Source organism: Adiantum capillus-veneris, chromosome 1 (genome assembly GCF_014529385.1).
Source record: "Adiantum capillus-veneris isolate H3 chromosome 1, ASM1452938v2, whole genome shotgun sequence".
In the NCBI taxonomy this organism is placed as follows: Eukaryota; Viridiplantae; Streptophyta; class Polypodiopsida; order Polypodiales; family Pteridaceae; genus Adiantum; species Adiantum capillus-veneris.
In genome coordinates this window covers 88,691,655-88,707,128 of record NC_140931.1, presented here as the reverse complement: position 1 = coordinate 88,707,128, position 15,474 = coordinate 88,691,655, and the positions used below count along the sequence as shown (strand labels likewise).

The 15,474-nt window shown below is 40.5% G+C and overlaps 1 protein-coding gene across 1 annotated transcript; it reads left to right on the top strand.

The window, feature by feature from the left end:
• The first annotated feature begins 10,440 nt into the window (after positions 1-10,440).
• On the top strand, positions 10,441-11,775 carry LOC147465151 (RNA demethylase ALKBH9B-like). Its single transcript, XM_086483292.1, has one exon. It carries the CDS (start codon positions 10,441-10,443, stop codon positions 11,491-11,493), a length of 1,053 nt encoding a protein of 350 aa, XP_086339418.1. The 3' UTR covers positions 11,494-11,775.
• Positions 11,776-15,474: the final 3,699 nt, after the last annotated feature.

Here is a 15,474-nt window from a genome sequence, read left to right as displayed (position 1 = left end):
GGGAAAAAAAAGTCTCAGGGGCTTCCGTCCCCAAGGCCCCTAAAGTTGCCCCTGATTCTTGGCCGTGAAAATTTTGGTTTCCGATGAGTGATTTTCCTTCACGCACGATGGCTTCTCCTCATAATGGGGACCTTACAAATGTGCGCTTTTACCACAGAAAATTACAAGGGTAAATCATGCTCCATACTTAACATCTCCTCCGTAGGCCTACTACTAGGCCCAGGCTCATGGTCATGGGAGGCCCTAATCCTTTTTGTGCGGCGTATCTTCCTCATCGAATTGAGAATTTCCTTGGGTCCTCTTTGGAGCCATAGTGGTAGCCTTATAAAAGGATACTTAATTGATTAGAGAATTAATTGAATAATCTCTTTTATTTCTTTTACCCAAAAATAAGGATTTTTGGACTAAGTAGATATCTTCAATAAATATCTGGGTGAGAAATTTTTTCCTTAACTTCCTAGTAGTATTATTGTGCTCCCATAATTATTGGAGCTATTTTACTAATTTTCCTATTTAATTTCTGTTCAAAAATATCCTAATTTGGCTTTAGTAATTTATGAATTACTTATTTGCTTGTGGGATATTTATCCTAGATGGATTTTGATGTATTATAAGCTTGGTAATTATCTTGCTAACTTATAAATTGATTTACTAATTTCTCTTCTCAATTTATAGTCAAAATCAGATAATATTAGCTAAGATTATTAGCTAAACTGATTATCTATGTTGAAGATAATTATCTTCACTTTCTAATTTTGTTTCCCATATTTGGTAATTACTATGTAATTATATAAATTAATTTGCTAATCTTCCCTCTCAATTTATAGTCAAAATCGGGCAATATTAGCTAAAGTAATTAGCTAAACTACTTATCTATACTTAAGATAATTATTATGACTTTGAAATACTATTTTCCATCTTTGGTAATTACTATGTAATTATATAAATTAATTTACTAATTACCCTGGCCATATTATAATCAAAATCAGACAATATTAGCTAAGATAATAAGCTAAACTAATTATCCATTCATGAACTATTTATCTCAGGTTTCTAAGAGTGATTTCTACCTCTGATAATTAATATATAATTATGTAAGTGGTTTAGCTAATTTTCCCCCTTCAATTTATGCTAAAAACAAATAATTTTAACTTAATTAATTAGATAAAATAATTTTTTGTACATGGCCTAATTATCATGGATTTTTGACATTGATTTCTAGCTCTAATAATTACTATATAATTATCTAAGTTCTTTAGCTTATTTCCCCCTTCAATTTATGCTAAAAAACAGACAATTTTGGCCTAATTAATTAGATATACTAATTTATTGTGCATGGCCTAACTAAAAGGGCTTCTTAACATTGATTACTAGCTTTGATAATTGTTGTATAATTATTTAAGTAATTTAGCCAATTTTCCCCTTCAATTTATACTAAAAAACAAAGAATTTTATCCTAATTAATTAGATAAACTAAATTTCTATGCATGTCCTGATTATGATGGCTTTCTTACCTTGATTTCTAGCTTTGATAATTACTGTATAATTATCTAATAATTTATCTAGTATTCCCCTTTAGTTTTTACTCAAAAATAGACAATTTTGGTGTAATTAATTAGATAAAATAATTTTCTATGCATGGCCTAATTAATTTGGATTTTTAAAAAGGTTTCCTAGCTTTGATAATTACGGTGTAATTATCTTAGTGTGTTAACTAATTTCCCATTCATTTTATGATTAAAACATCTAATTTTTCCTAATTAATTAGGTAGATTGATCAGAAAATTAAGAAATAATTTCCCTGGCTTCTACATAGTATAACAAAGCTCTTAAAATTATACTATAATTATTTAGGCTTTAAAACTATCTTTTTCTTAAAGCAACCCAAAATTAATCATTTTTAGCTTAATATGTAGAAATTAATTTAATTATTAGATCAATTAGGAGAAATTAATCAAAACTTAACCTATTTCTCTAATTAACCAAAATTAGACTAATTACCTCGATTAATTACAAAGAGTTTTTGCTCTCTAAGTAATTTGTGAGAGGTTTTCTCTTATACGCAAGAGAAATCTGCCAGGACTTCGAGTCTGAGTTGAATTGTGAAGAGAGGGGACCTATTTATAGGTTTTTAGGGCTCATAGGCTGTTTTTGGTAGCAATTTGCACTTCAAGGCAGTCCCCCAGCCTTCCCCTAGTGCCACCTGCTACTAATTTCAGCCTGGGCAAGTTCATTATTGCCCCACACAGCCCCCAGATACACCAAATCGATTTCCGCTAATTTTCAATCCTATTACAACTTAATTTGTAAAATATCTCTAATTATCTAGAAAGTTCTATGATAAAAGTCTTTTGCAGCAATGATTACCAACTTTACAATTCACTTAGTTAATTTAGTTAACAGTATACACTTCCAGTGGCCATAACTATGCGAGTTTTTGTCGGAATTCAGTTCTAAAAATTTCTAACCATAGTAAAGTCATAATTACAGTTCCAAAAATACCAATATTTGCCATGGTCGGACAATTCTACATTGCTTTCTTAACAAACAGATCAATTTGATAGGCTTTATGTAATTTCTAAGGTTTCAGGATCTGGAAACCTTACAATCACCCCAATTCAAGGAATTGAGATTTCCTCATCTCAACCGAAATTGGAAACATCTTTGAGGAGTGATACTTCGTCTGTGAGTGCGCGAATGCGGTGCCTGTGCGGAGGGTGACAAGGGAAGAGAGAGAGAGAGTACACAGTGTGAATGAGTGAGAGCTCCTTATTCTTTGTATGTATAAAGAATAAGGAGATAAATGTGGGCGGTCGGACATTGGCCGACGGACTCGGGCAAAACACGGTGAGGCACACCGCCTTTACCTAACAGTCTCCCACTAAAGACTGTGTGCCGATAAGTGGCGAGAAGACTAGCCTACAACTACTATATACAAGAGGTGAGAGAAGACAACTCTCAACCTATGCCCACTAGCTCACTCTGTAATAACCGCTCTAGTGTGGATGCAACATACATACCACTAGGGCTAGAGCTACAATGACACTCCTGATGTAGGTATCAAGTGACGACCTGCATGGCTCCACAATGCACAATGCCAGTGTTAGTCATCGCACAACTGGCAACTCCCACTGCAAATGCACCAATTGCATAAGCAAGATCAGGTCTCGAGACCAAAAGGTCAAACATGAGAGACCCGAAAGCCGACGAAACATGCACTATGTGTGCCAACCTATCCCTGTCAGCAACCTCAGTGCCATATGCATCCTCATTAGGAATCACCTGACTATGCATCACCATGTTAGCATCGTCTGCCAAAGGCATATCTCCTGAGAATGACGGCAAAATTGGAAAATGAGCACCACTGCAATCACACACAGCTTTCTGAAGGACATTGTTGCCCTCAAACGTATCAGACGCATCATAGAACAATGCATCGGTCTCTGGCTCAACTGATGACTGACCAAGTTGTGCATTCCAAGAGATACCACTGTCTGTGTGAATGTCACCACAAGACAAATGCACAACCTGCTCTTCATGCAGCACATCGGCAAAAGAGACACGTCCCGTCTCTCAATCCAAACATGGCTGCAAATACATAGAGACTACACTGCCTCGTGTGTCAGAAATATGCAAAGGGTATACCAGAATACTCCTAGCACCTCTAGCTATCACCATTGATTCCCTATGCATCTAGAAAGATTTCTCTCTAAGAAGTACACAACGCCCACTACTCTGCAAACTGACGCACTGAAATGAGACTCTGATTGAGTCCTGGTACATAATGTACATCTTGTAGCGTAAGCAATGCACCGCTAGGTAAAGACACGCATACACCTCCAGCACCCTCTATGTCATATGCTGAACCATCAGCAAATTGCACACAACCAAGTCTCCGACTAGAGAAAGAGTAAAACAAATCACGACATGATGTCACATGAAAAACTGCATGCTTATCTAGTAGAAAACGCGTAGACAATGTGCTATCTCAAGACACAAAGTAGTCTGAAGGCAAGCTAGACTCAAAAAGTGACATGCCCGTCACGTGCATACTCTCTAGCATATGTCCTCATAGTAGCATCATGCATCTGCCTCTTCCGCTGCCTCATACACCTGAAGCAACGACGCCTAATATGCCCATCGTGGCTGCAGTGCCAACATGTCAGTCACGATCATGAGCGAGAACCGCCTCTAACCTGAAGCGTCTCCATATCTGTGCCAAAACTATGGCAAACAAAGTGGGAGGTAACATGACCACTACACAATGCTCAAAAGCATGATCAATTGCATCAAAATCGATGCTCATATAAGCATAAAACAATGCCACAATCTGCAAACTCTGCAAGGATAAACTAGGACAAACTGCTCAACTGAGCGTAAAGCACATAACCATATATGCAAGTAGAGAGAAAACCAACTCAAAATGCGTCCCACAAGAGAAACTGCCTATAGAAATCTGCAAAAACCTGTGAAACTTGTGACTAGCCTGTATCTTAGCTACACAAGCATACGCAAATCCTCACTCTTGCGAGAGTGTGTACAAGAACACTAAACTGTGTCTAAACTGACAAAATCTATCAAAAGTGAGAGTAAACACTTGATCGCTGTCAAAATGAAAATATATCGACCACTATATCATCAGAGAACAAAATGCCAATACACATAAACCATGGCGAGAAACTGGGAAAAATCCGGCAGAGTTTCACTTGAAAACTGAGCAAAAACTCAAGTACCATTTCTACCATAAACCATAACACTACTCAATACCAACGAGTAGAAATGACAAAATGGCTCCACATTTTCACATACAATGGCAATCCGCACTCAACGTACATCAACAGAGTGACCGCACATAAGCAAGCATCAAAAGAGTTGCAATCTGGAAACTTGATCAATGCGAAAACAATGCTCTCAAGAGAGCTCACCATCACTTAAAAGTGCTTGCCAAAATGCATGTATAATGGGCATTAACTATGCACCATAACCATATGCAAGCCCATTCACAAAGACCATGAATCCAAGCACAAAATCACTACCAAAGTATCCTGTGAAACCTGTGAAAGAAGCTCCACCTGTGTGCTCCAAAAACCATGTCTCTCAGGAGACCGCTTCGATGGTGTGTAAACGCCTTCGTACTTCGTTTCCCAAATCTACCAAAAATCCTCAAACCACAAGCTTTGCACAAGCTGAAATTGCATCTTCAGCTTAGAATTTATGCACCTAATTTTGAGCACCTGCCGTGCTTCCAAAAGTGCATCAAACTCGCACACTATGCGATAACAGAAAACCTGCAATTTCCGTATACAGTTAGTCTGAGCTGAATATCAGCAAAACGGCGAGGAATTTGCAAAAAGTTTCTTCTGCAAAGTTGTAGACCACGTCAAAATGGATGGGCATAGCGGACAATATTCTCATATCTGCATTCTACAAGGAGAAAAACGAATCTAAAAACAGTGCTGTTGCGCACACAATTTTTAGGGCAGCACCTTTACTTACACACAATCTTCCATACTCCTTTTTGAGCTTCCACAAGAGCATACATCACTCTCAATTGAGCTTGTGCATTCTCACAAAGCTTCCAAGTTTTCTTAATCTCTCCATCACCGAGAGCGAGCGAGCGAGCTATCACCTCATAGCTCTCGAAGGCATCGTGCTCTCCGTGATCACCATGGCTCTGATATCAATTATTCTGATCGCATGAAAGCCATTCAATTTTTTGAATTATGTGCTTCATCAAAAGATAGAGGTTCCTCTATATCACATAAGCTAGACACAGCCAAAGCACAACAATCTGATGCATAAGAGGCATGGCAAGAACCTAAACGAGTACGACTAGACAAAGGTGCATCCAATTTACTATCATGCAAAGTGTACACTAGCCATTTTGGCATACCTCTAGCCTACTCATTTTCAGCCCTTTCCTCATCAAGTACATCATGTACACCTGCATCAGTAATAGGATGATCTGTAACATCTTTAGAAACTCCCATAGGTTGTACATTTGCCTCATTTGAATTTACATTCAAAATTCCACCATTGAAAAGAGGCAATAAACTGTAAATCTGCTATGAGCTTACATTACTATCTCTAGTACATGACATCAAAGGCTGAACATAATCTTCCACGAACATAACATCACGTGAGACCAAAATATGCTTTGTTTGCGGATGGTACAATCTGTAACCTTTGCTTTTAGCACTATAACCAACAAAAATACATTTGACAGCCTTATCATCCAATTTTCTGTGTTGCGCTTGTGGAACTAAACCATAAGCCAAACAGCCAAAAACACGGATGTGCTCAATAGATGGCTTTCTATCGTGCTATGCTGCATATGGAGTCATAAACTGCAATGCTTTTATAGGACACCTGTTGAGTACGTAAGTGGCACACATGACAGCCTCGAGCCAAAACAAATGTGGTAAAGCTTGACTCTTGACCATACATCATGCAATTTTCGTAAGAGACCTGTTTTTCCTTTCAGCAACACCATTTTGCTGAGGCGTATACGGCACTGTAGATTGGTGTTTTATCCCACGACTAGCCAGAAATGCATTAAATTCATAGACTCCCCCCCAATCAGAACGAAGGGTGCCCATAATACATTTTGAGACATTTTCAGCCATAGCAAGAAATTGCTTGAAGCACATAAACACTTCAGAATTAGCTTTCAGTGGATACACCCATGCATGCCTGGAGTAGTCATCAATGAAAGTCACGAAGTACAAGTAATTTCCCGAGGACGAAGTTTGCATAGGCCCACAAACATCACTATGCACAAGTTGCAATCTGCATGTAGCATGAATTGATCCATCCTTTGGAATCTTAGCACACTGCATTTTACACAAAATATAGCCTTCACAAACATGTTTGACAGGTGCTTCAAGAGGCGGCAAAGAAGCAATCATATCAGATTTCTGCAAACGCAACAAACTGGTAAAATTCAGATGCGCAAAATGTGCATGCCACAGTTTTGCATCCGAAAGAACCCTTGAATCTGCAATTGCATTTGCAAAATTTTGTCCACACTTGTCATACACAGTGCACAAAAGGCCAGATGCAACAATTTCATCACCAAAACTGAGATCATGAACTGTACATTTGTCATCCACAAATTTGACTACAAGACCAAGTCTAGCAAGTGCAGATACAGACAAAAGGTTCTTTTTGATCCCAGGTACATACAATGCATCAACAAGTGTGAAAGAACTGCCATTTGCAGTAGTAGCACAATCTTTCCAACTGGTTGAACAAGATAAGAGGCATTGTTGGCACAAGTCACCGTATTCCCATGAGGGACAAACTCAATAGAGGTACTAACGTGCTTTGTAGCACCAGTGTCAAAATACCACACAGGTGAATCTACACTAACTGACATATGTGCATCATGGACAATAGGATCATAAGTGCACTTTGCACTAAATGCCCATTCTGCATCAACATCAACATCACAATCTCCTTTGATAGAAGACTCTACAATCGCTGCACTTGTATTGGACCCTGTAGCGGATCCAACCTCTTTCTTCTTAGCCCCTTTTGCCTTCAATTTTGGACACTACTTGATCAAGTGATCATTAGATTTACAATAATGGCAACGCATCTTCTTTTTTCCCTTATCACCAGAATTGCCAGACAAAGTGCTACCAGCAAAAGCATTAGAATAGAAGTTTTGCACTCGCAGCAAAACCATAAGAAGTGGTTACATTATTGTTCCCACCTTTTCTTTGAGCTGCAATAAAAGCCCGTTCAACTGCACGCCGCCTAGTCCTGTTTTTTTTGGAAAGTGACTCTTGCAACAACAATGTGCATAATGCATTAAACTTGACAACTTCAGGATTTCCTTGGGTCATAAGTCTCCAAGTACTAGCAAAAGTTTGATAAGAATCTGCCAAAGCATCAAGAAAAGTCTGCACAAGTGAACTGTCAGAAATGACTTCTCTTGCAGAAATTAGTTTCTCATTAACATCCTTGACACCAGCAAGGAAAGTGTCCATTTCATCTTCCTCATGCATAATCTTTGATTACAGCTCTTTACACAGCAAAGCAATTTTAGCCTCATTGTGGCTTGCATAAAGACCTGCTAGAATATCCCAAGCCTGTTTTGCAGTTTTGCTGAACGGATGTGAGGAGTGATAGTGCGCTTCAGAGACAATGCAATCAATGCATGAGCCTGCGCATCTCTTACATCCCAATGAGCGTGCTCAGCCATAGGCAAAACAGCTCTGACAACAGCAACCCTAGCAGCAAAACCTGGAGCATCCTCAACATCGCTTAAATCCACAGTACTAGGACGTGCATCAATGGCCTGCACAATGTTCCAAACTCCCTTTGATACAAGTACATGTTGCATCATGTAAGCCCACATAGGGTAATTGTCCCCATCCAATCTATCCTCAATAGCAGACATCTTGAACACATATGTGTTGTTGTCAGCCATGGAAAATGCATGCACCTGATGTGAAAACTGTCCAAAATGAGGAGAAACTGAGTGAGACCAGCACGTGCTATATAGCACAACCCATAGTAGACTATATGGGACCTATTATGTAGTAATTGGAACTGACAAAAATCCTGCAGAAAACAACAAAATTGCCTGTGCAGACCTGACTGTAGTGGAAATGGAGGTCGAAATGAGTCCTAAATGAAATTATGAGCAGACCAAGATCTACGAGCTTGCCCAAATTTTTTATCGACCTGTTGATGCTCGCCAAAGCTCATTGAAATCTGAGAAAATGAGTAGGGGTGTTCTAGCAACACTGGCGACTAAGCCCAGGAGGACGTACCTACTCTGATACCAATTGTTGGATTTAGGGTTGCGAAAAAACACACAGAGCTTGGAGAAGACGAAGGAAGCTTAAGGCACACAACAGAGAGTGTATTACTTAGTGTGAAGCGAAAAGATAGATAGCCCTAGAGTGATGGGCGTATATACAATGCACGAGAGGGGAAACCTCCTAAAGAGGGAAAAAATGCCCCGGCGGTCCTAGTGTGTTCACACACATCACAACCACATGTATATGGTAACACCTGCCGCCAAAACCTGCAACATCCTCAACATTGCTTGTATCCTCAGAACTAGGACGTACATCAATGCCATGCATAACATTCTAAACGCCCTTTGACACAAGAACATGTTGCGTCATGTAAGCCCACATTGGGTAATTGTCCCCATCCAATTTATCCTCAGTAGTAAACATCTTGAACACATTTGTGTTGTTGTCAGCCATGGCGAATGCCTGCACTTGATATGAAAATTGCCTGAAAAGAGGAAATGAAGCGGGACTAACGCATGCTATAGAGCACAACCCAAAGAAGATTGTAAGGGACCTGTTATACAAAAAATGACACTCATTTTTTTTTGTGCACAAAATGATAAATTTGCATGCACAGTACTGCCTGTAATGGAAATGGAGGCCTGCTGACGCTCACTAAAGCTCACTGAAATATGAGAAAATGACCAGGCATGTGCTGGCGATGTTGGCAACTAAGCTTGGGAGAACACAACCTGCTCTATACCAATTGTTGGAATTAGGGTTGCAGGGAAACACACACTTCTTAGAGAAGAAGCTCAAGGCACACAACAGAGAGTAGTATTACTTAGTGTACAATGGAAAGATAACTTAGTTATAGAATGGTAGGTGTATATATAATGCACGAGGAAAAAAACCTCCTAGTGAGGAAAAAAATGCCCTGACGTTCCTAAGTGTGTTCACACACATCACTACCACATATCTATGATAACACAGATCTTGTATGACAGTGCATCCGATCACACCCCAATGCGGGCACCTATAAATAGAACCCATTAATCCCATTTTGGGCATCAAAACTCTTGTATCTTTTGTAACTCTAATCGCTAGACGTTTTGTAGAGCTTCTGAGCATCAAGTAATGTTCCACTTGTACTGCTCAACTTTGTACTTCTGAACCAGTGTACGAGTCTAAGTCTACGCCAGTTGTCTCATATTATGAAGTCTTTCACTTCAGTTCTGTTGTTTGTTTGAGTTCTCAATCTAATCTTCTGAAGTCTGATTTTGTTCATCTAATCTGACTTTACATGTAGCATGTGACTCTAAATTCTAACCCTTGGATAGTTGTCAAGTGACCATCTCATTCTAGAGCCTATAGATGATTTTAGCAAGTTTTTGACTAGGGTGGATGTAGATAGTTGCATGCATTCATTTCTTTGATGGTCATTGCATCATATCATTGTTTACATCTACAAATCTACAAGAAACTAGCATTGCATCAACTTTTGATGTCTCTATATGGATAGTCATCTACTCTCTCTCTCTCTCTCTCTCTCTCTCTCTCTCTCTCTCTCTAACTTGGAAGCGTGTCATGGGTAAAAGCAATGAACCGCGTCGGTGAAAAGAGATTTCCTCTTACAAAGCCACAAGAGTGATCCCATTTTCGAGAGGCGTCTCCAACAACAACGAAGATGAGCTCTACGCGCAGCGTCGACGATCTGACCGCAAAATTGGCAGAGCAAACTCTCGGCGCCTATCCAGCCCAAAACACAGCAGACAGTTCCACTGCCGTGGACGACGAGCGTGCTCTCATCCGACAGGTGAAGCGCACAAAAAATTACGTGTCCATTGAGCGCCTTCGTGGCAAGAACGTGAACGTGGTGGAAGGCCTGAAGCTCCATGCCAACGTGTTCACCGAAGAGGAGCAGAAAGAGCTGGTGGACATGGTCCTCCGCTTCCAGCAGGCCGGTCGCCCGGGCCAGCTCCGCCCTCGCACCTACTCTGAGCCCCGCAAGTGGATGAAAGGAAAGGGACGTGTCACTATTCAGTTTGGCTGCTGCTACAACTATGCCGTGGGCATCCTCGGCAATCCGCCCGGCATCCTACGTGATGAGGCCGTAGACTCCATGCCCTCTCAGCTTCGCTCTGTTATCCGCCGCCTGGTGAGGTGGCATGTCCTGCCACGTACCGCCATCCCCGACAGCTGCATTATCAACATTTATGACCTGGGCGACTGCATCCCGCCCCACGTGGACAGCCACGACTTTGTACGCCCCTTCTGCACCCTGTCGCTGCTCAGCCGCTGCAGCATTGTGTTCGGAGCTGGCCTGGAGATTCTGGCACCGGGAGAGTTCAAAGGCTCCATTTGCATTCCTTTGCCCGCGGGCTGCGTTCTCGTTTGGAAGGGTAACGGCGCTGATGTGGCCAAGCACGCCGTTCCAGCTGTGCCAACGAGGCGGATATCTATTACGTTCCGCAAAATGGACCCCGTCAAAGTGCCACGCAGCTTCGCTCCTGACGCTGATTTGCTGGCCACGCAGCCGTTTTCCGCCCTGCCACCACGTCAGCTGCCGCCGCCTCAAGCTCAATTCCCTCCTCCTCCTCCTTCAAGAAGCGTTGTTGTCGACCAGGGCGCAAAGTCGGCCGCCAGTACCCCAACCTTAGCCACGTCAGCAAAGGAAGAAAGCCTCTTTTCCGCTGCAGAGTTCCCACCGCTTTCTAGCTGTGCCAAGCCTAAGTGTTGATGGTCATGGCAACATACCCTCGCTCCTAATTAACACAAGAAGTTTTGGCTAGCTAGGCACGATTGGGACCGGGGCCCCCTGCCCCCAATCGTACCTAGCTAGGTATGCGGTGCCTTTCGAGCAGAAGCTCATGATGTTATGCATTGTATGAAAAACAATGGGAAAGACTACGCTTTCCTACATGAGAAAATTTCTAAATCTTCTTGTGTAAATGAAGCCCAAGAGTAGGAATCCAACATTTAGACTTTGAACTCAACCTGCTGGCAACCTCGGAGTTGTCGAGATTAGGGCCGGACGAACATGCCAACATACAAAGTGACAATTATCTCTAGCTAGAATGGATGTCACTTGATGATTGATTAGCTTCCATTGGGCTTGGATGGCGACGTTGAATAAACATTGAACCACACATGCGAACAAGAGTGTGGCACCCCAAGGCGACTCTCTCTCTCTCTCTCTCTCCCCTCGATCGGCCCCACTCTCCGTGTGTCAAGGTGTTTGCCGTGTCTAAACTTTGTATATCAATCGCTTTTAAAGCTTCTTTGGAAATTCTACTTTCTTTTTTTGGACTTTTTTGCCTTGCCAAAGTGCCAAAGAAAGAAGAACAATGTGATGGGGGTGATGACTATGATGACTTTTGGATGTGGAGCCATTATGAGTTGATGAGTTCTATGACCCTAAAAGAATGAAAATGAACAAGTGATAAAATCACAAGGCCTGCTTGTTAGAAGATACATGTATATATATATATATATATATATGATATATATAAATAAAAATAATAATTTTACAAAAAATTCTGCCAGAAATTACATTGCATCCACTACATGCACTTGGCAAGGTTCATTCAAGGAATGTGCAAAGGCATTTATTCATCAACCAAGTCAGAACTTCGCATATGCACAAAGACAAGGCTTGTCCTCGTCACAACAAAAGCTTCAGGATTAGTGCCGAAAATAGTGCTAGGGCCCAGAACGATTGGACAAATATTTCAGGAATAGAGCTAGAACAATCAGACATTACCCACTCTATGAGGAGTTTGAACAAAAACCCGTAACATACTTTGTAAGGATTTTGTAGAAATTGCCTGGCTAACTTTTTGACTTCTTTAGGCCAAGTTGCACTCCAAAATAAAGTCAGTCTGTCAGGTCGAATCTGCAGATGCCAAAAATCAAAACAAAGGAGAGATTTATGATAAACAAGCCTTGTCATTCAAAGTTTTATTATTTCATTCAAACATGGGAAACAATTTTCCTGATTTGAGGTTCAAAACCCATGTCCAACATTCGATCCGCCTCATCAAGGAGAAGATATGTAACCCTACGAAGGTTGGTTTGTTTACCATCGAGCATATCAATCAAACGGCCTGGTATCCCACTTTAAAAGCTTTAAAGTTCTAAGTCCTAAAACTCTAGCGTCTCGGGGTGACCCTCCCCTTACTTGTGGATCCATGTAACATTTTCACTTTCTTTAATTCAAAGTTTTACCTTCTAATAAAAAAAAACTATAGATCCTCATTGGATCATTGGAGACTTTACTTTGAAAGTTCTACATCTTTAAGTTCTAAACTTAGTTTTAAAATCTCTTTAAAAAAAAAAAAAAAAATCTTTAAAAGTTAAAGTCCTAAATGATAAATTCCTTCCATAAAGTTTTAACTAACAAAAATGTCAACTTTAGTCTATTACCTCAAGTTAGTTTCAAGGGGTGAACCAAATTCTCAAAATGAAAAGGTAGGTAACACAAATTTCAAAATGAAAAGGTGACTCTTGGGATTTGTGGAGCCTCCAAAGCTTTATCATTTAACATGTAAGGCTGTCATCATTTCATGCTTCCAAAGGCATTGGGCAACCCAAAATCTTTTCCTTGATATATGAGAGTTCATTTCATATTTCAAAACTCAAGACATGTCCATCATTAGATTTACACAATTCATTTCAATGAGTGCTCACTATCTTATATTAACCAATCAACATTTTTGACGTGTCAAAGAATGCTTACAAATACAACTCAATATTTTTCCTATTTTAGTCAACGAAAAGAGAAGGTAATGCTATAGCCTTGCCCTTTGGGCATGCCAAAAAGGGTGTGGCATGGAAGCTTGGTAAGGAGAAGGCGACTATGTTTGTTCGGCTCCATTTTGTGAAGGCAAAGTTATAGTCTATTGTACAAAAGACATGATTGTGGATAAGGGAAGAGGTATGATGAGCAATGGGATGAGATATAAATTACAAATGGACATAGTGTAGTAAAGAAATTTGTTAAAAGAGGATGATAGGTAAAGATGTTTTTTGTGTTGTTTTGCATGTCGTCTCGCATGTCTCTATTGTGGGGGATTGGATGAAGCAAGCTTTTCGAGCGAGCTTCAGAGTGAGTTTTTTTTCCAGATAATGCTCAACTGACCAAATTTAGAAAAAGAGTTCGCTCCAGAAAGAATTTTCGAAGCGAGTAAAAAATTTCGTACGTTAGGTCTTTCTGTTTACAACGGTGTCATATTGGCCTTTTCTTTAGGACTCCGAAAAAACAGATTCTTATTGAACCTGTATTTGCTCAGTGGATCCAATTGGCTCATAGTGGTTTTGACGTGCTTTCATCTTCTAAGATAGTCCAACAAGTAATGTAATGCCAGTCGGAGCTTGTGGTTACCTGGTTTGTTAGATGCTGTTAACAGCAACATCAATTCATTATTTTTGACGATTGGTCTTGGGGATTTTTTAGTTCACTATGCCATTGCTTCAAGCTTATACACAACTATGTTAATTTTGATAAAAAGTGCGGGGATGGATAAAAAAGAATTTGATTACAACTTTCCGTTATTGTGTCTTTAAATTCCTTGTATTTTAGGCACTCTCTATAACCCTTCCCTACTACGATTGCACAATACGATAACTTTTAGGATTGTTAGGTGCTTGCCTTTCAAGAGCTGCAGCAACCTAGTTGCAATTGATGCGGTGAGCTCGACTAGTGCTTTTCTAACACTATTGCAGGCCCTACTGTTAATGCACGAGATAATTACTTTGGGGTTCATTGAGCTGGAAATCCCCACCAACATATGCAGTGCAACGAGTCAATTTAATCGAAGGAGAGCTTCACTCGGTTTAAGAGCAGCTCCCTTCAGTCCAAAGAAAGGCTTAATAAATGGATTGCAAATGGGCGATTTTATTCAATTTAGTCGAAGCAGAGCTTCCTTCAATCTAATAGAAGCTCCCTTTGGTCCAAAGTAAGGCTTTAAGTCTGCTTTAGGGTCCTATAAAGCAGTATACTATTACCCCTACTATGCTATATTTACTACTTAGGGCTACTCAAGGATTGTCAACATGGGAGGCTAAGGCAGGGTGTCCCATCCCACGTAGAGCCATGTATCACACTGGTAAGATTAGTATCGTCTATTATCCGATTAAGACCCTCCATAATGGCAGGGTAATGTAAGAAAGCCTCTTTATCTTTGGCAGCCTGTAGAGATTTTTCTACATATTCCATGCTTTCATTTGCCTGCAAGTTTTCTTTCACTCTCCCTCTATCTCCTCTCTCTCACTCGTTTTATCTCCTGCTACCTCTCCCTTCTCCCTCCCTCTCTCTCTCTCTCTCTCTCTCTCTCTCTCTCTCTCTCTCTCTCTCTCTCTCTCTCTCTCTCTCTCTCTCTTTGTTTCATAGGCTGACTTCGGCCTCACATAGAGGTTAAAAAAACTTTCTTTCTTTCTTTCTCCCTCCCAATCTCTCTCCCTCTCTCTCTCTCTCTCTCTCTCTCTCTCTCTCTCTCTCTCTCTCTCTCTCTCATGAACAGCTTTTGCAAATCTAGACGAAGGATCTGGGTTCAAACGGCACGGCAGAAGAGTGATAGACAGGAAGGCGTGCCCCGATTGGCATGTAGAGATTGGGTAGCAAAATAAAAATAAAAATCTTCTCCGGATCGAAGAGTGAAGCTGTCATCCACTTTTCAATGCAAAATATGAACAACTAGACTTGAAGCACATCATGTAGATT